Source organism: Heptranchias perlo, chromosome 10 (genome assembly GCF_035084215.1).
Source record: "Heptranchias perlo isolate sHepPer1 chromosome 10, sHepPer1.hap1, whole genome shotgun sequence".
NCBI classification, from domain to species: Eukaryota; Metazoa; Chordata; class Chondrichthyes; order Hexanchiformes; family Hexanchidae; genus Heptranchias; species Heptranchias perlo.
The window spans coordinates 6,876,200-6,900,879 of NC_090334.1; the positions used below are offsets into that span (position 1 = coordinate 6,876,200).

Consider the following 24,680-nt stretch of genomic DNA (forward strand, 5'->3'; position numbering starts at 1 on the left):
TACCTAGAATATTGTACACTATTCTGGTTTCCATATACAAAAAGGATATAGTGGCATTGGCGAAGATGAAAAAAAGATTTACAAGGATGATAACGGAACTGAGAACTTAGAACTATAACAGATGTTGGTTAGAATGTGGAACTTGCTACTACATGGAGTAGCTGAGGCGAATCGCATAGATGCATTTAAGTGACGCTGGATAAGTAGATGACGGATAAAGGAATAGAAGGATATGCTAAGTTTAGATGAAGTAGAGTGGGAGGAGGCTCGTGTGGGGCATAAACATTGGCATAGGCCAGTTGGGCCGAATGGCTTGTTTCTGTGCTGTAAATTCTATGTAAAAATACTTCCATCGATCTTACATCAACAGTCAGTAATGGTAATGTCACTATCACAGGAATCAGTCCCGAAATAATATCACTCTGCCTACAAGGCTTCCTGGCATAAGATCTGAATCTTCACATCTTACATCAATCCATATTCTTATCTGATTTCCAGATTTTCATTGTTTACCTGATATAGATTTCGGGATCCTATTATTTTCTATATCTTTTAAGCCCTTTTTGAACCTGAGTAAGTGAAAATCCTCCATACATGCTACATGTGATTGCCTTCGTGATCAGTTGCTACTTATAGTCTTTGCTTCGTGAAAGGATCGAAAATAACTAAGAGATATGTATTGCCTTTGGAGTCTGAGGCAGCTCACCTGTGTGGTCAATTTGAAATCGTTCCCAAAGTCCCTTAGGGGCTTGACTGCGAAGTAAGACACTCTTCTTGGGAGGGAGGGATATTATGTGCACAGGGGAGACAATTATCAAGCTGGTTCTTGATATCGTATTTTCAATGTGACCAGCTAGCCACAGTTTGAAGCGCTCAAGGGTGGATTGTAAACTTAAATGACCACCTGAAGGAATATCATGTACTGTCCGAATGTGGCGCAGGACTGTATAAGCTACAAAAATCAGAGGGCCATCAGGATCAGGGTGAGCAAAATTAATGTCATTGTCCTGATTAAGGGAGGATAGAACTGTTCGTACAATGATGGTCTGATCCTCCTGTAACTGTTCTTTCCACTCGAACAGATGAGAGTCAGCGGATTGAAGTGATGGAACATCAAAAGTGTCAGACTGACTTCTTGTTGTGACAACAGCTACTGGAGCCGCTGCTTGGGGATTCCCGTGGGTCCCTGAAATAGCTGCACGTTTAAGGGCTTCATCAGCCCGATGGTTCAGAATTTTTTGTTGTCCATTAATTTACACGTCCTTTCACTTTAAGAATATGGAGAGTAACAGTCTTTGTTTTCCTATAAATGCACAGAAAGCCTGAAAATGTTGCATTTTAGTGGGAACCAGCTGCACTGGCCCAGTCGTTTGCCTGCCGAAAGGGCAGATACTCAGTCAGCGCAAGACAGAAGAAATTAAGAACCAGAACAAATCATTGCAGGACTACGTTCAATCTCCAAAGATTTTGGGGTGACAATCTTCAAATGAAATTAATGTCACATACCCTAGCAACCATATTCATACTCCATGATACTCAAAATAACAGCTGCAGGTATTTATCCAATTCCCTCTTGAAAGTTACTATTGAATCTGCTTCCACCACCCTTTCAGGCAGTGCATTCCAGATCATAACAACTCGCTGCCTAAAAAAATGTTTCGTCTTGTCGCCTCTGGCTCTTTTGCCGATCACCTGAAATCTGTGTCCTTTGGTCACTGACACTTCTGCCACTGGAAACAGTTTCTCCTTATTTACACTGCCGAAGCCGTTCATGATTTTCAAAAACTCTATCAAATCCCCCCTTAACCTTCTCTGTTCTAATGAGAACAACCCCAGATTCTCCAGTCTCTCCACATAACTGAAGTCCCTCATCCCTGGCACCATTCTTGTCAACCCGCTTCAAGGCCTTGACATCCGTCCAAAAACGTGGTGCCTTGAATTTAACACAATACCCCAGCTGAGGCCTAACCAGTATTTTATAAAAGTTTAGCATAACTTCCTTGCTTTTGTACTCTATGTCTCTATTAATAAAGCCCAAAATTCCACATGCTTCTTTAACAGCTTTCTCAACTTGTCCTGCCACCTTCAAAGATTTATGTATGTGCATCTCTGTTACTGCACCCCCTATAAAATTGTGCCATTTAGTTTATATTACCTCTCTGCAATCTTCCAAACAAAATTCATCACTTCACACTTTTCTGCGTGAAATTGCATCTGCCATCTGTCTGCCCATTTCACCAGTGTGTCTATGCCCTCCTGAAGTCTGTTGCTATCCGACACATTATTTACTACATTTCCGATTTTATGTCATCTGCAAACTTTGAAATTATATCCCGTATATACAAGTCCAGGTTATTAATATATATCAAAAAGAGCAGTGGTCCTAAAACTGACCCCTGGGGAACACCACTGTATATTTCTCTCCGAAAAACAATTATTCACCACTACTATCCCTGTCTGCTTTCTGTCCCCTAGCCACTGTCCCTTTAATGGGCTTCGATTTTGCTAATAAGTCTATTATGTGTACTTTATGAAATGCCTTTTGAAAATCCATATACAAAACATCAATTGCACCGACCTCATGAACCCTCTCTGTTATTTCATCAAAGAACTCAATCAAGTTAGTCAAACATGATTTCCCTTTAACAAATCTGTGCTGACTTTCATTTATTAACCCATACTTTTCCAAGTGTCAATTTATTTTGTCCCGGAATGTTGTTTCTAACTGACTGGCCTGTAATTGCCGGGTTTATCCCTCTCCCCTTTTCTGAACAGGGGTGTAACATTTGCAATCCTCCAGTCCTCCAGCATCATCCCAATATCTAAGGAGGATTGGAAGATTGTGGCCAGAGCCTCTGTAATTTCCACCCTTATTTCCCTCAGTAACCTAGGATGTGTCTCATCCAGACCGGGTGACCTTTCTACTTTGAGTACAGCCAATATTTTAACCTTTTAAGTACCTCCTCTTTATCTATTTTTATCCTATCCAATACCGCTACTACCTCCTCCTTTACTGCTACAATGGCAGCATCCTCTTCTCTAGTGAAGACGGATGCGAAGTATTCATTTAGAGCCTCAGCCATGCTTTCTGCCCCGACCAGAAGATCTTTTTTTTATCCCTAATCGGTCCCACGGTTCCGTTAACTACCCTTTTATTATTTGTATGTATATAAAAGACTTTTGAGTTCCCTTTTATGTAAGCCGTGAATCTATTCTCATACTCACTCTTTTCCCCTCTTATTCCATTTTTTAGATCACACTTTAGAAAGAATGTGAAGGCCTTAGAGAGGGTGCAGTGCAGATTTAGTAGAATGATTCCAGAGATGAGGGACTTTAGTTACGTGGATAGACTGGAGAAGCTGGGGTTGTTTTCCTTAGAGCAGAGAAGGTTGAGAAGATTTGATAGAAGTGTTCAAAATCATGAAACTGATCATCAAGATGCTGAAGCACAGAGCGAACGGAGTGGATTGCAAAATTTGGTGCGATGGTGAATTAGTTGTAGAGAGGCAGTGAACAGAGAGGAAGAACTCTGAGACACCAGGAATAAACGGGTAGGCTAATCAAGGTAAGTAAACATTAAGTAAATTAATAATAAGAGTATCTAAAGGGTGCCGAGAAAAAAAAGGTTTTTAAATATAATGAACGGGCAGCTGCGACCCATTGCCTGAAATTCCCGTCCATGTGGGAACTTCAGGACGCTTCATGTATCCCGGAGGGCCACATTTGCAGGAAATGCCTCCAGTTGCTCGAGCTCACTCTGAGGGATTCTGAGCTTGAGGGGCAGCTGGGGACACTGGACAGCATAAGGGAGGTTGAAGGTTTCCTGGATCGTACTTTCCAGGAGGTGGTCACCCCGCAGCCAGAGAGTTCAGGATAGCAAGTGGGTGGCCATCCGAAAGAGTAGGAAGAGGCATCTTCTGAGCGTGTGTTACTCTCAAACCAGTATTCAGCATTGAATACCAGTGAGGGTGACGACACCATGAAAGAGCGCAGTCCTGAGCAAGGCACCATGGGGCAAAGGACTGCACAGTGGGGCAAAGTGAAATGTAGAATGGCAGTACTCATAAGTGATTCGATATTCAGGGGGACAGGCAGGCGTTTCTGTGACTGTCGACGTGTGTCCCGCATGGTGTGTAGCCACCCTGGTACCAGGGTAAAGGACATCACGGAGAAGGTGCAGAACATTCTGCAGGGGAAGAGGAACAGTCAGAAGTCGTGGTCCATGTTGGTACCATAGGAAAGGAAAGGGATATGGTCCTGCGGCTAGAGTTTCTGGAGGTAAAGGAGCAAATTAAAAAGCAGGACCTCAAAGGTAGTAATCTCTGGATTACTCCCAGTGCTACGCGCTAGTGAGTACAGAAATAGGAAGATAAGGCAGATTAATGCGTGGCTGGCGGCATGGTGGAGGAGGGAGAGCTTCAGATTCTTGGGGCATTGGGACCAGTTCTGGGGCAGGAGGGATCTGTTCCAGACGTACAGGTAGCATCTCAACAGAACTGGGACTAATGTACTCGCAGGGAGGTTAACTACTGCTGTTGGGGGAGGGCGGAGGGGGAGGGTTAAAACAAATTTATCTGGGGGATGGGCTCCAGGATGTACCATTAGAAAGGAGTAACAAGGTGCACAAAGGATTGGGAGAGACAGATAGCACTAGAGTGAGTAATAATACAGTATTAGATGGGATCAGACTAGGAGAGAATACGAGAAGATCAAAATTAGGTTTAGAGTGCAAGTGTGTAAACGTACGTAGTAAATAACATTGGTGAGCTGGAGGCACGCATAGCCACATGAGAATATGATGTAGAGGCGATAACGGAGACCTGGCTCAAAAAAGGGTAGGATTGGGTTCTAAATATTCCTGGATACAAGGTGTTCAGGAAAGATAGGGAAGGAAGAAAAGGATGGGTGTGGCAATATTGATTAATGAGAATATTGCAGTGCAGGAGAGAGAGGATGTCCTTGAGGGATCAAGGACAGAATTTTTTTTTTTTTTATTCGTTCACGGGATGTGGGCGTCGCTGGCGAGGCCAGCATTTATTGCCCATCCCTAATTGCCCTCGAGAAGGTGGTGGTGAGCCGCCTTCTTGAACCGCTGCAGTCCGTGTGGTGACGGTTCTCCCACAGTGCTGTTAGGAAGGGAGTTCCAGGATTTTGACCCAGCGACGATGAAGGAACGGCGATATATTTCCAAGTCGGGATGGTGTGTGACTTGGAGGGGAACGTGCAGGTGGTGTTGTTCCCATGTGCCTGCTGCTCTTGTCCTTCTAGGTGGTAGAGGTCGCGGGTTTGGGAGGTGCTGTCGAAGAAGCCTTGGCGAGTTGCTGCAGTGCATCCTGTGGATGGTACACACTGCAGCCACAGTGCGCCGGTGGTGAAGGGAGTGAATGTTTAGGGTGATGGATGGGGTGCCAATCAAGCGGGCTGCTTTATCTTGGATGGTGTCGAGCTTCTTGAGTGTTGTTGGAGCTGCACTCATCCAGGCAAGTGGAGAGTATTCCATCACACTCCTGACTTGTGCCTTGTAGATGGTGGAAAGGCTTTGGGGAGTCAGGAGGTGAGTCACTCGCCGCAGAACACCCAGCCTCTGACCTGCTCTCGTAGCCACAGTATTTATATGGCTGGTCCAGTTCAGTTTCTGGTCAATGGTGACCCCCAGGATGTTGATGGTGGGGGATTCGGCGATGGTAATGCCGTTGAATGTCAAGGGGAGATGGTTAGACTTTCTCTTGTTGGAGATGGTCATTGCCTGGCACTTATCTGGCGCGAATGTTACTTGCCACTTATCAGCCCAAGCCTGGATGTTGTCCAGGTCTTGCTGCATGCGGGCTCGGACTGCTTCATTATCTGAGGGGTTGCGAATGGAACTGAACACTGTGCAGTCATCAGCGAACATCCCCATTTCTGACCTTATGATGGAGGGAAGGTCATTGATGAAGCAGCTGAAGATGGTTGGGCCTAGGACACTGAATGTGTTCAGTTAGAGTTAAGAAACAACGGAGGAGCCATTAAACTACTGGGTTTATTCTATAGTCCATCAACTAGTGGAAAGTATATAGAGGTGCAAATTAGAAGGGAAATTACAGAAAGGTGCAAGAGCTATAGAGTAGCGATAATGGGGAACTTCAACTTCAATATAAATTGGGATAGTAATAGTGTCAAGGGCAAAGAGGGGGAGGAATTTCTGAAGTGTGTTCAGCAGAACTTTCCTGATCAGTATTTTTCCAGCTCAACGAGGGAGGAGGCATTGCTGGATCTGGTTCTGGGGTATGACATGTGTCAAGTGGAGCAAGTGTCAGTGGGGGAACATTTAGGGAACAGTGATCATAGTATCATAAGGTTTAGATTAGTTATGGAAAAGGACAAGGAGCAATCTAGAGTAAAAATACTTAATTGGAGAAGGGCCAATTTCAGTAGGATGAGAACAGATCTGGCCCGGGTAAATTGGAATCAATGATTGGCAGGCAAAACTGTAATTGAACAATGGGCGGCCATTAAAGAGGAGATGGTTCGGGTACAGACTAGGTACATTCCCACGAGGAGGAGCGGAAGGGCTCTTTGGATGACATAAGAGATAAAGAGTAAGAAGAAGGATGACAGATGTTAGATTAATAATAGACGTGAGAACCAAGCTGAACATAAAAAGTAAAGAGGAGAATTGAAAAACGAAATAAGAGGGGCAAAGAGAGACCATGAGAATAGACTGGCGGCTAACATAAAAGGGAATCCAAAAATCTTCCATAGGCATATAAGTAGTGAACGGGTAGGAAGAGGAGGGGTGAGGTCGGTTGGGGACCAAAAAGGAGATCTACACATGGAGGCAGAGGGCGTGGCTGAGGTACTAAATGAATACTTTGCATCGTCTTTACCAAGGAAGAATATGCTGCCATAGTCACAGTAAAAGGGGAGGTAGTTGAGAAACTGGATGGCGTGAAATTTGATAAAGAGGACGTACTAGAAAGGCTGGCTGTACTTGAAGTAGATAAGTCACTCGTTCTGGATGGGAATCATTCCCAGTTCACCGAGGGAAGTAAGGGTGAAATTGCGGAGGTGCTGGCCATATCCTCCAATCCTCCTTAGATACGGGGGTGGTGCCAGAGAACTGGAGAATTACGAATGTTACACCATAGTTGAAAAAAGGGTCGGTGGTGAGGAAGCTTTTAGAAACAATAATCCGGGACAAAGTTAATAGTCATTTGGACAAATGTGGATTAATAAAGGAAAGCCAGCACGGATTTGTTAAAGGCTAATCGTGTTTAACTAACTTGATTGAGTTTTTTGATGAGGTAACAGAGAGGGTTGATGAGGGCAATGCGGTTGATGTTGTGTATATGGACTTTCAAAAGGTGTTTGATGAAGTGCTGCATAATAGGCTTGTCATCAAAATTGAAGCTCATGGAATAAAAGTGGCAGTGGCAGCAGGGCGAGAAAATTGGCTAAGAGAGAAAACAGAGAGTAGTGGTGAAAGGTTCTTTTTTGAAATGGAAGAACTTATACAGTGGTGTTCTCCAGGTGTCGGTAATGGACTGTTGCTTTTTTTGGTATATGTTAATGACGTGGATTGGGTGTACATGGCTCAATTTCAAAATTTGCAGATGACACAAAACTTGGATGTGTAGTAAAAAGCGAGGAGGATAGTAATAGACTTCGAGAGGACGTAGACTGGCTGGTGGAATGGGCGGACACATGGCAGATTAAATTTAATGCAGAGAAGTGCGAAGTGATATATTTCAGCAGAAAGAACGAGGAGAGTCATTATCAACTAAATGGTACAATTCTAAAGGGGGTGCAGGAACAGAGAAACCTTGCCTTTTTTTTGCACAATTCTTTGCAGTTGGCAGGACAGGTTGAGAAAGCACTTTAAAAAGCATACGGGATCGTGGGCTTTATAAATAGTTGCATAGATTACAAATGCAAGGAAGTTATGTTGAAACTTTATAAAACACTGGTTTGGCCACAACTGGAGTATTGTGTCCAATTCTGGGCACCGCACTTTAGGGAGGATGTGAAGGCCTTAGAGAGGGTGCCGAAAAGATTTACTAGAATGATTCCGGGATGATGCACTTCAGTTACATGGATAGACTGGAGAAGTTGGGGTTGCTCTCCTTAGAGCAGAGAAGGTTGAGAGGAGATTTGATAGAAGCGTTCAAAATCATGACGGGTTCAGATAAAGTAAATAAAGAGAGACTGTTCCCATTGGTGGAAGGATCGAGAACCAGAAGACACAGATTTAATGTGATTAGCACAAGAACCAAAAGCAACATGAAGAACAACTTTTTTACTCAATGAGTAGTTATGATCTGGAATGCATTGCCTGAAATGGTGATCGATGCAGATTTTTTTTTTATTCGTTCATGGGATGTGGGCGTCGCTGGCAAGGCTGGCATTTATTGCCCATCCCTAATTGCCCTTGAGAAGGTGGTGGTGAGCCGTCTTCTTAAACCGCTGCAGTCCGTGTGGAGAAGGTTCTCCCACAGTGCTGTTAGGAAGGGAGTTCCAGGATTTTGACCCAGCGACGATGAAGGAACCTTCAAGTCGGGATGGTGTGTGACTTGGAGGGGAACGTGCAGGCGGTGTTGTTCCCATGTACCTGCTGCTCTTGTCCTTCTAGGTGGTAGAGGTCGTGGGTTTGGGAGGTGCTGTCGAAGAAGCCTTGGCGAGTTGCTGTAGTGCATCCTGTGGACGGTACACACTGCAACCACTGTGCGCTGGTGATGAAGGGAGTGAATGTTTAGGGTGGTGGATGGGGAGCCAATCAAGCGGGCTGCTTTGTCCTGGATGGTGTCGAGCTTCTTGAGTGTTGTTGGAGCTGCACTCATCCAGGCAAGTGGAGAGTATTCCATCACACTCCTGACTTGTGCCTTGTAGATGGTGGAAAGGCTTTGGGGAGTGAGGATGTGAGTCACTCACCGCAGAATACCCAGCCTCTGACCTGCTCTTGTAGCCACAGTATTTATGTGGCTGGTCCAGTTAAGTTGATGGTGGGGTATTCGGCGATGGTAATGCCGTTGAATGTCAAGGGGAGGTGGTTAGATTCTCTCTTGTTGGAGATGGTCATTACCTGACACTTGTCTGGCGCGGATGTAACTTGCCACTTATCAGCCCAAGCCTGGATGTTGTCTAGGTCTTGTTGCATGCGGGCTCGGACTGCTTCATTATCTGAGGGGTTGCGAATGGAACTGAACACTGTGCAATCATCCCATTTCTGACCTTATGATGGAGGGAAGGTCATTGATGAAGCAGCTGAAGATGGTTGTGTCTAGGACACTGCCTTGAGGAACTCCTGTAGCAATGTCCTGGGGCTGAGATGATTGGCCTCCAACAACCACTACCATCTTCCTTTGTGCTCGGTATGACTGCAGCCACTGGAGAGTTTTCCCCCTGATTCCCATTGATTTCAGTTTTACTTGGGCTCCTTAGTGCCACACTCAGTCAAATGCTGCCTTGATGTCAAAGGCAGTCACTCTCACCTCACCTCTGGAATTCAACTCTTTTGTCCATGTTTGGACCAAGGCTGTAATGAGGTCTGGAGCCGAGTGGCCGACATGGGCTTGATGAGCTGAATGGCCTCCTTCCTGCTGTAACTATTCTATGATTCTATGATTCTATCTCCTCTGCTCAGGCTATATTCAGCCTGGTTCTCTACTGTATTATATATCTTACATTCATCATAAGCCTCCTTTTTCTGTTTCATTTTAATATGTATATCTTTAGTCATCCAGGGAGTTCTAGCTTTGGATGCCCTTCCTTTCCCCTTCGTAGGGATGTGTCTACTCTGTACCTGAACCATCTCTTCCTTGAAGACACGCACACACACGTTTTAAGAGACAGTGCATGAAAAGAAAATAAATTCTGTAACTCGTAATAGTGGAAAAGGAACAGCATCTTCCCCCTGCTCCTTTATTCCATCATAGACTAATTTATCCTTTTGCCCTTCGGCCAATTTTCAGTTTCAGATGTCTTCTACTTAACCCAATTTTATACTTTAAAATCTCATGGACGAAACAACCTTTCTCAAAATTATATTGGCTCTTCAGGAGCCTCTTCACATCCTGGACTGTAAGGTCATTGGGGGCATTAACCAGATTCTTTAACCACTCGACTACTTCGTTAACTCATTTCCCTCACGAAAAACGTCCTAAATCTTTTAAAAAGCACGGCACCTCCTGAGGGCCCAGCGTTCGCATTTGAACCATAGGGCGCTAAATGGGCCGTGTAGCGACCATTGTTTCGGCGCGACACGACCTCTCCGACATCCAAGATGGATGTGCACACATGTTTCCTGCGTAACATGCACCAGACGCCATCTTGGTATAGGAGTTTGCGCAGGTGCAAATAAGAAACGCTGGAATCTTAAAGTAGGGAGATTTAAAGTGATCGACACCACTTTGGGATTTAACGCTCAACTCAATGCACAGTCTTAAACCCGACAATCTGAACGTGTCTTAGAGTGTCTGGAGGACCCCCCACCAGCGCTATTTAAAGGGACCATGCAGGATTTACAGGTTAGTTGCTGGATTATTGCCTCTGGCTGACAAGACATTTGTAACTATTTTTGGAGGTTTCCTAGACTTCAATACTAGGACTTGGGGACATAGCCTAATATTTAGAGCCAGGACTTGCAGGCGTGAAGTTAGGAAATGCTTCTACACGCGTTTGGAGCGTTCTTCTACAGACGGCAGTTGATGCTAGCTCACTTGTGAATGTTAAATGTGAGATTGATAGATTTCTGTGAACCCAGGGTATTAAGGGATATGGGGCTGAGGCAGGTATCTAGAGTTAGGTCACAGGTCCACCATGAACTCACTGAATGGTGGAACGGGCTCGAGGGGCTGCCACTGCCACTTGCTGCCTCTTGGTATGCGCCACCTTCTCCTGCAAGAAAGCGGGTGTGTGCCTGGGTGATGTGCCTGTCATGGTTGAATAGCTGCCAGTGTGTGTGGCCTGTGAGTTGTGGGTGGGCGACTTGAAACAGTGGTAATGTGTAAGGGTGGGTGGAAGTATCTGATTGGCAGAGTTGAATACCGATGGATAGAGTTTATCGCTATGTGGGGGATGGGGGTGTAGTGCATGCTGCAGTTGGTAGGAAACGCCAGTTGACCTCACTTACCTTGCCCACTCATGTCAAAGCATTGAACTTCTTCCTGCACTGCATCCATGTCCATGATTCTGTGCACCTGGCATTGACTTCGTCCCCTGCTGCTTCCCACTGTCTTCTGTCCCCTCCCCCCCCCCCCACTGCAGATAAAGGATGTCCCTCCTTCTGTCCGCCTCTTGCACCTAAGGTCTCTAGTGCATCAACAGAGAACCATGGTGCATGCACTCTCACAGGCCTGGTACCAACTCAGATTGGCAGATTGATGAGGTCTGATGTGCAGATTGGAGGATGTGGGATTCAGTAATGCGCAACCTTTATTCAATGTTTTAATATAACTCATCAGTGTGTAGACATAGGGATGGGATCTGCATCTGTGTTTTACATATGTGATGTCTGATCTCTGTTCAGACTCCATGCAGACAGTAGACTGTTACTTTCAGCAAATAACAGGTGCAAGCTACCTTTAAGAGATTTCGAAGAAACATCCTCCCTTTTAGAGATGGCGCTCCCTCTGGTGGTGGAAAGTGCGAATTGCATTCAGTCCACGTGCAAGGCCTGGAAAGGAACGCCGATTGCAGGTAAGTACTCCCTTGGGACCAAACTTGCTTCTCGCCTGCCCAGGGTCCATCGGGCGCGGGGTGTTGCGCTAACATCGCCTAGAACGGACCCTTAACCAATCACTCCCCCGTAGTTCTTACTGTGGGAAGCGCAGACTGCGGACCCTGCGCTCCCCCACCGGGATTGTATTGTCTCTGAGTAGCAGTTTAGGTGACTATGTGTGGGGGGGCGGGGGCGTTCTCCAGGCACTTTAAGACACGTTCAGATAGTCGGGGTTAAGACTTGGCGTTGAGTTGAGCGTTAAATCCCAAAATGGTGTCTATCACTTTAAATCAGCGTTGCACACTGATTGAAGCCATTTTCTCCCGACTTTACACGATTCCAGCGTTTCTTATCTGTGCCTGCACAAACCCCTATACCAAGATGGCGTCTGGCGCACGTCACGCAGAAAACATGCGTGGGCATCCAAGACGTCATCTTGGATGTTGGAGACGCCCTGTAGCGCTGAAACAATGGGTGCTACACGGCCCAATTTAGTGCCCTACGGGTTCTACTGGCGCACAAGGAGGTGCCGAAGGATAGGTTATGGCTGGAAATGGAGCTGCGGGAAGTTGCATGGTGGAGGGTGACGGTGCAGCGCGTGGAATCATAGAATCATAGAAAGTCACAGCACAGAAGGAGGCCATTCGGCCCATTGTGTCCATGCCGGCCGAAAAAGAGCGATCCAGTTTAATCTGACTTTCCAGCACTTGGTCGGTAGCCCCATAGGTTACCACACTTCAAGTGCACATCCAAGTACTTTTTAAATGAGTTGCGGGTTTCTGGCTCTACCACCCTTTCAGGCAGTGAGTTTCAGACCCCCACCACCCTCTGGGTGAAAAAAAAATCTCCTCAGCTCCCGTCTAATCCTTCTACCAATTATTTTAAATCTATGCCCCTGATCACTGAACCGTCTGCTAAAGGAAATAGGTCATCCCTATCCACTCTATGTAGTCCCGTCATAATTTTATATACCTCAATTAAATCTCCCCTCAGCCTCCTTTGTTCCAAAGAAAAGAAACCCAGCTTATTCAATCTTTTCTCATAGCTGAAATCCTCCAGCTCTGGCAATATCCTCCTAAGTCTCCTCTGTACCCCCTCTAGTGCAATCACATTTTTCCTGTAATGTAGTGACCAGAACTGTACACAGTACTCAAGCTGTGGCCTAACCATTTTTTAATAAAGTTCTAACATAACCTCCCTGCTCTTATGCCTCAGCTAATAAAGGAAAGCATCCCTTATGCCTTTTTAACCACCTTATCCACATGTCCTGCTATCTTCAGGAATCAGTGGACATGCACTCCAAGGTCCCTTTGTTCCTCTACACCTGTCAGTATCCTCCCATATATTGTGTATTCTCTTGCCTTGTTTGCCCTCCCCAAATGCATTACCTCACACTTCTCCAGATTGAACTCTATTTGCAAATTTTCTGCCCACCTGACCGGTCCATAGATAGTGGAATTGGAAAGGGGGAATAGATTTGGGCCTGGGGTTGGAGCAGCAGCAGATATCAGTGGATAAACTAGAGGTGGGGGAACGGAGGATGGGAGGGGCTCATTCTTTAATGTTGCAACTGCAGCGGGATTGCATAATGGTTCCATTTCCTGTAGACTTTGGATTGTATGTTTAAAGCTAGACTTTATCTCATCACACTGTAACTATGCATCATCATAATTCATCTGCAATTCCGCTGCAGCGCATTTTAACCTGAGGTTACAATCAGTAATTGTATGTTTAAATGAGTTGAGGGTTTCTGTCTCTACCACCCCTTCAGGCAGTGCGTTCCAGACCCCCACCACCCTCTGGGTGAAAAACAATCTCCTCAGCACCCGTCTAATCCTTCTACTAATTACTTTAAATCTATGCCCCCCCCCCCCCCCCCCACCGATCACTGACCCCTCTGCTAAGGGAAATAGGTCCTCCCTATCCACTCTATCTAGTCCCGACAATACAATCCCAATTATTCTAACTTGAAATTCGTGTGCATCAGTACTCTCTCTCTCTCTCTTCTATCTCAGCTTTTAAATCTTTCTCTGCCCTCTCTTTCTCATCTGCATTTCCTTCACTTGTTGCTTTTTATTCAATTCCTTCAATATTTTACACTCCTTCCTGAGATACTTATTAGATTGGGATAGAATTATTGCTGCGAAAAACATTCCTTGTAATACCATAACCTTGGTTCTGTACTTCTTCGGGTTTTGCAGAAAATCCTTTTTAAGGATCTGGGCTAATTCACTCAAAGGATTGGTCTTTCCCAGAAGATCACTAACTCTAAAAGATGCTCCACTATTTCACACCAAGTACATATCTATATATTCACCCAGATCCTCCATATTTCCTCAATCTGCTATGTAATGAGTCCATCTAATTTAACGATGGCCAGTCCCCAAATCAAACACTCAAATGCTCAATGATTTCCTTCCTCTGCCACTGGTCCCCAATTAATGTTGGGTTTATATAGGTTATTATATACCTATAGGTAATATATACCTATTGCCCTTATGTGGATGTATTGTAGGATAGCGTCATACATCCTTTACTTCTAATGCAAGTTCGATGAGTAGGAAACACTGTAAAAGTCTGAAGGTGGTACTTTTTAATAAATCAAGTCAATTAGATAATGAAACATAACCCCTTACATGCAGTGTATATGAGATATAGGTACCAATAATACTTACACACCCAAGAGATATAGATAGGGATAAACTGTCCACTGTTAGGAAGATTTGTAACCAGAAGGCACTAAGATAATTGGCAAAAAAAGCCAGAGAGCTAATGAGGAGACATTTATTTTATTCAATGAGTTGTTACGATCTGCAATCCATTGCCTGAAAGGATGACGGAGGCAAATTCAATAGTAACTTTCAAGGAAATTGGATATACACTTTAAAAATGAAAAGTTGGAAAGACTTTGGGGAAAGAGGATGCAAGTGGGACTAATGCATAGGCATTTCAGAGGAGGGACGATGGGCCGAATGTGCAGGACCAACTTATCTTAGTACAGCCTTCCTATTCGGCCTTGCAAGGCTCCACCAAGTGTACTCCCATAGCATCTTTCAATGCTATCCATCTAGGAAAAGGCTTCTCACGCCTTATTATACCTACATAATTCTAGCCGTGTCAAGCTGCCCTTGTTTTCATAGAGATACTGGACCACACCCCCTCCTCAACATTCGCCCTCTTGCTAAAATGTTTTGGGCACTATATAACTCAACATACTTAAATATGCTTGTTTCAAACCATTTACTTACAACACTCCGCTGTCCAGGCCGCACTGTCCACACACACTGTGAACACACCACTGCCCGCACATATACTGTCCACACCCCTTGTACACACCCCTCTTTTCATAGCCACTGTCCACATCTCACTGAGGTGAATGCTCTGGACCCATAGCAATAAAAATGGATACTAAATGGGGGTGCGGTAGGGGAAGACGTCAGGGTGTATCTGCAAGGATGATCTCGGATGGGCCAATGACATTCCTAATCAACAAATATATTACCACCTTATGTATTGTCATTACAATACAGTCAACCGCGATGCATGGGAGCCCAAAATACATAGGTTTAGTGTTGTCCAAAAAAATTGGTTGACTAGATAGAAGTGTGGCTACTACAACAACGTTTAAACCACATCTACAAATTTTATTAGCAACCACCTTAAGTATACCCACTCAATACAAGTAAATGCACTTCACATGTGAATATTTAGTTAAAAAAATATATATCACCATTCAGTGAACAATGAAGTAAAGCACTCACAATGATCAAATAACATTCTGTTTTTCCTCTAATCATTTTACCAAAAAATGCACAAAAAGCATTAAGTACACATGGACACGCCTGCGAATTGGAGTATTGAAATCACATGCCCAACGATGATGTAAATTACTCATTTTTATTTAATAATCAGAAATGCAATTGGCGACATCTGGATTTCCCACTCGCCAGAGGTGGCTGGTGAGTAATGTATTCCACAACACCGGATTAGTTGTCTGATGTCTTCGTTCTCCAGTTAGTTGAAGTTCTTAACTTCCGGATAACATTCTGGTCTTGCTGACGTGTGTTTGCACTCTGCTTCTACTCCCACTATAACGTCATGTTGTATAGCTTTTGTACAGTGAATATATCGTTAAACTAATACAAACAGCATCTAAACTAAAGTATACCCACTCAATACAAATATTCCAACTTAAATATCTTAAATTGCCAAAACGAATATCTTAGAGAGGCGAAACAATCCATCTCTCCTCACCGAGGTGATGGTTTTAAATAAAACAGCACATACAGATTCGGAAATTTTAACGATCCGCTAATTTAATCTCTGCAATGGACCTCATGCCTATATTTAATAGAAGCAAGTTATATGTAACTGTTAATAAAAATGTCTTAAAGAACGAAGAATCCCGACATTCTTTGATCGTGAGACGATGCTTTTGTTTGCTTTATACTATTGTACTCATTATGTCAAGTGCATTTCAAATGTGAACTTGCTTTACGCCTATAAAGGATTTAAATATAAACCAGCAGGTATGCTCCAGCTTATTCGAGAGTTTATAGAACAAGAGTTGGCGATATCCGAGAGGCAATCTCCTTCATTGGTTACTGAACCTGTCAATAGGATCCGGGTGAAGAAATATGATAGATTGTTAAACATTGCATTAATCGGAACTGTTTGATCTTCAGCTGCTCCTGCCTTGTAAGGAATGGGGACGCTTCAAAGTAATTGACCAAATCATGACACAGTGAGTATTAATAACAAGGGACTGACTCAATTAATAGCTCAGTTTACCAGTGCATCATCGAGTGTAATCATACGCCAGGTAGAGCAGGAAGGTGATAGACTCTATCACTTGGCTGTGCAGAATGAGCAGAGCTCAGGACTGGCGGCGGTACGAGTAATCCAATGGTATTCACTGCAGGATTCAGCTCGACTCAGACGTTCCCTGCCGCGTTATTATTTTATTTGTTTTCGCGATGTGCACGATACTGGCAAGGTCCAAGCTAATGGCAGTAAGTTGCATGAAATGCTGTTGCTGATGGCTAGAGGGCATTGAAAATCAAACGCGTAGTGTGAGGCTGGAGTCACTTGCAGCAATATTGGACATTTGGCCGCAATCATCAGCTTTCCTGGTCATTTTACAAGTGACAGCCCACGAATTACCAGATTTATGGGACTTTGTTCCATTAATGCCATGCTGTAATTGGAACTGAAGGCCCGTGTGTGGTTAATCTACTACCATGACCACCTTACTGGCGCATCGTGATAAGGTTCGCCAACGCGATCCCTTTATCGTCACACAGGGTAAATAGGAACTTCGCCGAGATATCAGAAAGCAATCGGCGCCCGGAAGTCACATCATATGGTAGAAACGGACAAATATAAGAAGTGGGGCTTACATTTAAAAAATGAATGTTGAATATTATTTCTGACTCTTAATAAGACAGTGATAGACACGTTCATTCAATCCCAGTGTCAGGTTCAGGGACCAGCAGATTTCAGTCCTTAGGTTAGGAGCCCATCCCCAGGACTTGTACCAATTTTGGTCATTTTGTACACAGTAATATCTTTGCCCTCGAACCTATCAACAACCTGGCAGTTAAAATACTGTGGTAGATGCACCTCGTTGAAAGAGGGGGATCCGTTCCTCTTCCGTATTTCGGAGGAGAGGTAAATTGTCGCCCCTCGGTCGGCGAGATGACGCAGCGTTTCTATTAGCGCGGGGTAGGTAACTGAGCTATAGACAATATCAGAACCCAGGATGAAGAAATAGTCGGTCGGAAAGTCAGTGTGGTTTTCACCCCAGGTCAGGGCACTGACTTTTAAACGGTGTCTGCGGGCAGTGGGGATGTTGATGGAGACATTGTTTTCTATTTGCTCCAAGATGTTCGGTTTATCTGTCATGGTAACATCTCCACCTGACGAGAAAAAAAAAATCCGTGTCTAATGTGGTTTGCCCTTGACAACTGATCCTATTTTGTGATCACAGAGGCAAAAAGGTAACGGCTGCAACGAACAGTCAGCAAGTATTGCCCCACACAGTGCTGGGCAGTAGTGCGCCATGTTGTGTTGCTCATTCTTATCAATCATACAGCAGCAAATGGATCGGGAAGGAATCTGTCTCTTGGCTCATGCCTTTGGGACCCGGACATTCCCGTCAAAGCTTAATGCAGCATTTAGTCTATATGTTTCAGGGAGGTTAGACGAATGTGGAAATATTGTCATATCACTGATCAAAGATTCATATAAACATAAGGTCTAACAATCTTACAGTAGTTCATTACAGTAGTGAATTTGACAATTCCCATCCTCGTGTTCTAATCCCTCCGTGGCCTCGCCTCTCTCTATCTTTGTAACCTTCTCCAGCCCTACAACCCTTCAACAACCATGTTTCCTTCAAATCTGGTCTGTTGTGCACCCCTCACTCCCTTTACCAGAGCATAGGCGACCGTGCCTTCAGCCTTCCAGACCCTAAGCAATGGATAGCCCTCCCGAAACCTCTCTGCCCTTCTCTACTCCGTTAAGACCGTTGTTTAAACCTACCAAGCTTTTAGTCACCCACCTTAATATCTCCTTCGTTAGATCGGTGTCAATTTTTATCTGATTACGCTCCTGTGAAGCCCCTTGGGACGTTTTACCAGTGAAAGGCGCTATATCAATGCAAGTTGTTGTGGTTTACATTCTGGTGCCCAATTATCAGAAGCTGAGCGTTGGATTCACTGAATCTAAGACGCAAAAACCTTGTACTTCCCTGAAGTCTTCATCATATTTTCCACCATTATGGTTGTCTGTCACCAGGTGCCACTAACATGCTCAGTATTTCTGGAGCTTCAATTACCAGCCAGTGACAGGGAATTAATATAAAGTTCACCTTTATTTATTGGCAGGCTCGGGGCTTGGCTCTTTTGTTTGATGTCTAATCGGATCGTGACCTGCCTGTTGCCTGGATTTAGCGTGAATTCGAATACTACAATTTCTAATCTAATTTTGAATCTACCTGCAAGGGCAACAGGGTTGGCAATCCAATTCATTGCCAAACAGCGTCTGTTCCGTGCAAAATGTACGCACAGCAAGGTCCCACGAACAACAATTGGATGGTTAAATGAACAGGTAAACTGTTTTTGGGGTGTTGATTGAGGGATAAATGATTTTTTTAATTCGTTCATGGGATGTGGGCGTCGCTGGCGAGGCCAGCATTTATTGCCCATCCCTAATTGCCCTTGAGAAGGTGGTGGTGAGCCGCCTTCTTGAACCGTTGCAGTCCATGTGGTGAAGGTTCTCCCACAGTTCTGTTAGGTAGGGAGTTCCAGGATTTTGACCCAGCGACAATGAAGGAATGGCGATATATTTCCAAGTCAGGATGGTATGTGACTTGGAGGGGAACATGCAGGTGGAGGTGTTCCAATGTGCCTGCTGCCCTTGTCCTTCTAGGTGGTAGAGGTCGTGGGTTTGGAAGGTGCTGTCGAAGAAGCCTTGGCGAGTTGCTGCAGTGCATCCTGTGGATGGTACACACTGCAGCCACGGTGCGCCGGTGGTGAAGGGAGTGAATGTTTAGGATGGTGGATGGGGTGCCAATCAAGCGGGCTGCTTTGTCCTGGATGGTGTCGAGCTTCTTGAGTGTTGTTGGAGCTGCACTCATCCAGGCAAGTGGACAGTATTCCATCACACTCCTGACTTGTTCCTTGTAGATGGTGGAAAGGCTTTGGGGAGTCAGGATGTGAGTCACTCGCTGCAGAATACCCAGCCTCTGACTGCTCTTGTAGCCACAGTATTTATGTGGCTGGTCCAGTTGAGTTTCTGGTCAATGGTGTCCTCAGGATGTTGATGGTGATGGAGTCAGTGATGGTAATGACATTGAATGCCAAGTGGGGGGCGGGGTGGTAGACGCTCTCTTGTTGGAGATGGTCATTGTCTGGCACTTGCCTGGCACAAAGTTACTTCCCCCTTATCAGCCCAAGCCTGGATGTTGTCCAGGTCTTGCTGCATGCGGGCACGGACTGCTTCTTTAACTGAGGCGTTGTGAATGGAACTGAACACTGTGCAATCATTAGCGAACATCCCCATTTGTCCATAGCCTTTGCTGTATCCGCTTCTTGATGTCGCATGGAGTGAATTGATTTGGCTGAAGACTGACTTCTGTGATGGTGGTGATATTGGGAGGAGGTCGAGATAGTTCATCCACTCGGCCACAACACCAGGAGAACTTCCCTCCTATGTTTGGAATAGTCCTTTGGGATATTTTCCGTCCACCTGATTGGACGTACGAACTTTTACATGGGAGCGGCATCTCCTTTGAAAATTTCTCAGACTTCATTTACATTTTCTTTGAAGATGATTTGACAACTTAAAGTTTGCAGCAAGGAGACTGAATTTCTCCCAATTTCTGTTTCTCAACAGCGAGGGAGCTTAGTCAACGTCATCTGTCACTCTCGGACTGGAAACACTCCTTTTCCCGATATGGACAAACCTTATCATTATTGATTATATTCCTTCCTGATATCAACAAAGTGATGCGGTTCAGTTCACTTCCCTCGCTTTAACTCACCGAGTAAGGCTGCTAAAATCCCCACGACCCCAGTGCCCGATCCCAGCTCAATCACTTTCTTCCCAGTAAAACTGATGTTCTCCTTCTCGAAGTACCGGCACAGAGCAGTCGCCTGAAAAGATGGAACACATGTCCGTTAGGATTAAGTTATTCAGAAAGTGATGCAAAGCATTTGGACCCTGACGACCGCTGTTAAAGGGTGGGATCTGGGCACAAACAATTCCATACAGAGATAAAGGAAAGCTCCTGGGAACTGCTGTCAGTTGCACACTCTCACCCACCTCCCAATGGGTTAAGATCAGCACTGGCGGGTCTTTTCACAGGCGGCGTGTTCTTGCTCTCTCCTGCTGATGCAACGGGTCCCAGATGTAATAAGGGAAAGTAACTTGAAAAATAAGTGATCTAACCTTCTGCACCACCGCCTCGCCCCGCCCGCAATAACTCGCAGTCCCACCAAGTCAATCATTCAACTATCCGGAGCGCAGTTGAAGCTGCACCAATGACTCAATGTGAAGATGCAGCACTCGTTGTGATATCGAGTCTCAAAGAACTGGAAGGCCGCAGGTTCCACTCCCGCTCTGTACAGCTTTAACTACTCTCGTGAATACTGTCCAATGGTCTTGGCCTAAAGTACGCCTGTTTGTGGGGATGGGGCCGGCCTCAGCAAATCTGCTCATGGCCTCTGTGGACGTTCAGTGTCAGGCCTCGCGCGCGTAGAATGGACATTTAGGGCGAGGAAGCAGAGGGTGATTGTGGAACAGCGCAGGTCAGGAACTCCCGGAGGAGAGGGGGAAACTGGAGGGTGGAAATATAAAACACCCCACCGTCACCAGGTTATTTAATGAGCTTCACTGAGCCTCTAACCCTTATTAAAACCAAGGCTTGAGACCAGGTGCGGGTGAAAAGTTTCAAATATTTGTGAGAAATGCACATTCCAGTCGCCACACATCGGACTCTGCACAAGATGAGCCAGATCAGTGATCGATTTTAAAAGTGCATTTTTTCTGAGAAAAGGAGGTCGAGTGCAAAGCCACTGCATCTGAGAACATAGAAAGAGGTTACATTTATTCTGATAAATACACCAGATGCGACAGGCCGGCTTTTCCTCTATCCGACTAATGCAGTGAACTTACAGCCTCCCAGACATTAGCAGAAACGCCCAGGTTGGCGCCCATAGTTCGTGCGATCTTTAAACGGTGTCCGCAGAACTCGAAGTTGCTGTGTATGATGTAGCAGGTCGGAGAGTAATCCTTCACCTTTGGTGCCTCGTCGCAGGAATTTCCCTCATGGATCCTCTGTGACCTACAATGGGATTCGCTCGAGACACCGGATTGAAGCAAGAACTTGCATTTATGTAGCGCCTATCGCCTCCTCGGGACGTCCCAAAGCTCCTCACAGCCAATCCTGCGGAGTTACTGTTGTTATGCAATCAAGCATAGCAGCCAATTTTACGCACCGGCCAGGTGCCACTAACAGTCATGAGGTAAATGATCAGATATTTAACATTGGACAGAACACTGGGAGGATTGGGCGGCTCCTTTACAAATAATGCCACTGGAACCTTTACACCTGAAAAGAGGTCTCCTCGGTTTAATGTCCCAGGACCAACAAAGACAACACCATCAACAACAGAGCACTCCCTCTGGACTACAATGGAGTGTGGATCTAGAATATGTGCTCAGGTTCTGGCTGAACTTAAGGCCACGACCATCAGGTCAGAAGCCAGAATGGTACCACTGAGTCAAGGTTTCAGATTTCGTTGTTAGAAACTATACTTCATTATGCCTCCAGTTACACAATTCAATGTCTGTTTTAAGACTACTCTAAGCTTTGCTAAAGGTTTCCTTAAAATACTAAGTATCTCAATTGATATCTGATCAGAAATCTCGTTCAGTTTAGAATCGTGGCATGATATTTGGACTGGAATGGTACATACGAATATAACAACAATGGATGGGACACAGCAAGACCATTGCCGTCCATTTGACCCTCCCTGTGCATATCCCACCATACCCCTCATACCGCACTATCAACATTTTGTCCAGAGACTTATCCACCTTTCTCTTGAATTTCTGATAATGTCTCCCTTGGAAAATTATTCAATTCATTCACCACCGAATGCCTAAAGTAATGAAATATAAGCTATCTTTTCATACTCCTTCTTCCAAGTTTCTATCACTGCTCTCTTGTGGAATCTGTGACTATAGGAAACATACTGGCGTTCGGTTTGATAGCTAGAATCCTGAATACTCCAATAGGATTCCCCCCTGAGCCTTCCCTTCGATGTACCGCAATGTTAACTGTATGTTGGTGGAAATGTCCACAAGTGCGAATCCTTAGCCCGTTCACTGTGGTTTGGGGCCCATCAAAACCATAAAATTCACACCCACTGCTCCTGGCAGACAATGTTCACGATTATTTTCTGAATAATGAGGAGGTGGCAGTGGATTTCAATTTCGGCCTTTTGCCACATTTACACCCGCTGCCTTATCCCATTCTGGACGATGGAAAATGTACCGCCGAAAAATTCAATTGGAAAGAAAACAGAAGGATTTTGAAAACAAGGGCGAACTGTGAGAGAATAATTGAGCCAACAATGAAAGATAACTCTCGATTTAAAGCCTAAATAATCCCAAACTGGCATGAATGTGAACTTCATCACCGCACTGTTGATGTCTGTTCGCTGCAACTGAAGTAAGGAATATGTTAAGGCCGGGGCTAGCGAGAGAGCTGTTTTCTACAAACTCTGACCATCAACCCTTCGATGCAGGAACCGTTACTCAAAAAGGGATGTGGAGGAACACCTCATGCTTCCTTTATATCAGGAAGGTGAGAGAGGAACATCCCCCCCAACCTTGTTCGCCAATGAAAAATGTGGGCCAATTACTGCAACCACAACAATTTGCCATTTATTCAGCATCCCGGCCGTGAGCAAAGCAAAGAGTTTTACCCGAGGTCCGACCCTTCTTATCAAGAAAATACGCATTAGTGGTAAGGATAACAAAAGGAATGAACTCAAGGCTATCCTTGTTGCGGGTGGGTTTCTGTCCCAGAAGAGCTAGAGAGGAGGAAGAGGAGGAAATGGATGCTCGTGAGTGCCCAGGGCATAGATGCTACGCCAGGAACATAAGAAACTGCTTCATCGTACATTCAGGCAGAAAGACAGTTATCTTCACTTGCCAAGGGAAAAGTGCATTTGCAGCCGCAGGTTTAACAGAACAAGCAGCCACCGTGATCCCACAACACGAAAGTCAGCATGGGTGTAACTCAGGCAGCAAAGCTAAGCACAGCACTTAATTTCAACGTGACTGGTATAATTGTGGCACAAACGAAACTCCCCTGCAACAGTCACAATGCCATACAATGCTGTTTAGAGAAGCACAACTTCAGCCTTGCCCCAAGCAAACAGCAGTGGAGAAAAGCACAATTTGTCCTCTAGTAATTGTCTTTCCGGAGATGCAGCGCATTACACACTGCATCCGTGTTGCCATTCGTGCTCCCACCGTCAAACCAATGCCATACGTGGACAGAGAAGATTTCCTTAGCCGAATATACAATACTGCGGGCAGGAAAAATTGACTTTGGGAAAGGGGATGGTGCATTATGCCTACATACTTTTACGATCAAGCGTGCCTGAGCTACCGTCTGCAGGTTGTAGATTGAATGGTCAAATAATTTCGCTAACCTGTTGAAAACCTATTGTTGACAACTGGGGATAATCCTGTTGCATACAACCCATATAATCAGGAGATGGCAGCAGAAGAACATTGATCGAGTAGATTTTTGGGGATCTTGAAACAACAGCTCAGATGGCCTGACCGCTCTGGAAGTGAGCTTAAGTATGACACAGAAAACGTGTCGTATAATTTATGCTACATAACCTCACAAGTCAAAGAGGCCTGGGGATAAGCACCAGCATCGGCAAGTAGACAGTAAATAAGATGGAAGAATACAGAGGAAGACTGGAGTAGGGGAGGGGAGAGAAAGGGGGACCAGTTGGAAGCTATTTTTGCTTTCATAATGCTCCAAAACATTGCATACATAAATCACAGGACATCGAATACATTGAAACATTATACATAGCAGAACAAAGGTCTTAATTAAAGTTAATGTTGCGATACATTTCTTCCTGTGAGAACAAAACAAAATAAAAACTGTGTCCTAAATTTGATTACGTTATTTCCCCACCTCTTTGCCCGTGCACTGTGCTAACGTCTCCTCACTTTAATACTCCATTGATGAAGCATGAATCTATCCATTACTCACGGGCCTCTTTACTGGGTGAAGGACTGGTAACAGGGTTCTGACAAAGTGCAGGCCCCACACCTCCATTGATGATAACACCCCAGGTTCCAGTAATAGTGTTGGGGACACTCCTGTCTGCAGTCATTGTGGGTTTGATGATTCTAATCCCTATTTCTGTCATTTGGCTATGATGTG

General features: G+C 44.9%; 1 protein-coding gene across 1 annotated transcript; it reads right to left on the reverse strand.

The window, feature by feature from the left end:
- Window positions 1-17,200: 17,200 nt before the first annotated feature.
- On the reverse strand, window positions 17,201-24,630 carry LOC137326631 (EEF1A lysine methyltransferase 3-like). The gene is made up of 4 exons (XM_067991920.1): window positions 24,503-24,630; window positions 21,374-21,542; window positions 20,241-20,352; window positions 17,201-17,613 (listed from the first exon to the last, which is right to left on the reverse strand). The coding sequence occupies exons 1-4, from the start codon at window positions 24,628-24,630 to the stop codon at window positions 17,201-17,203; spliced, it is 822 nt and encodes a 273-aa protein (XP_067848021.1).
- Between the last annotated feature and the right edge of the window lie 50 nt (window positions 24,631-24,680).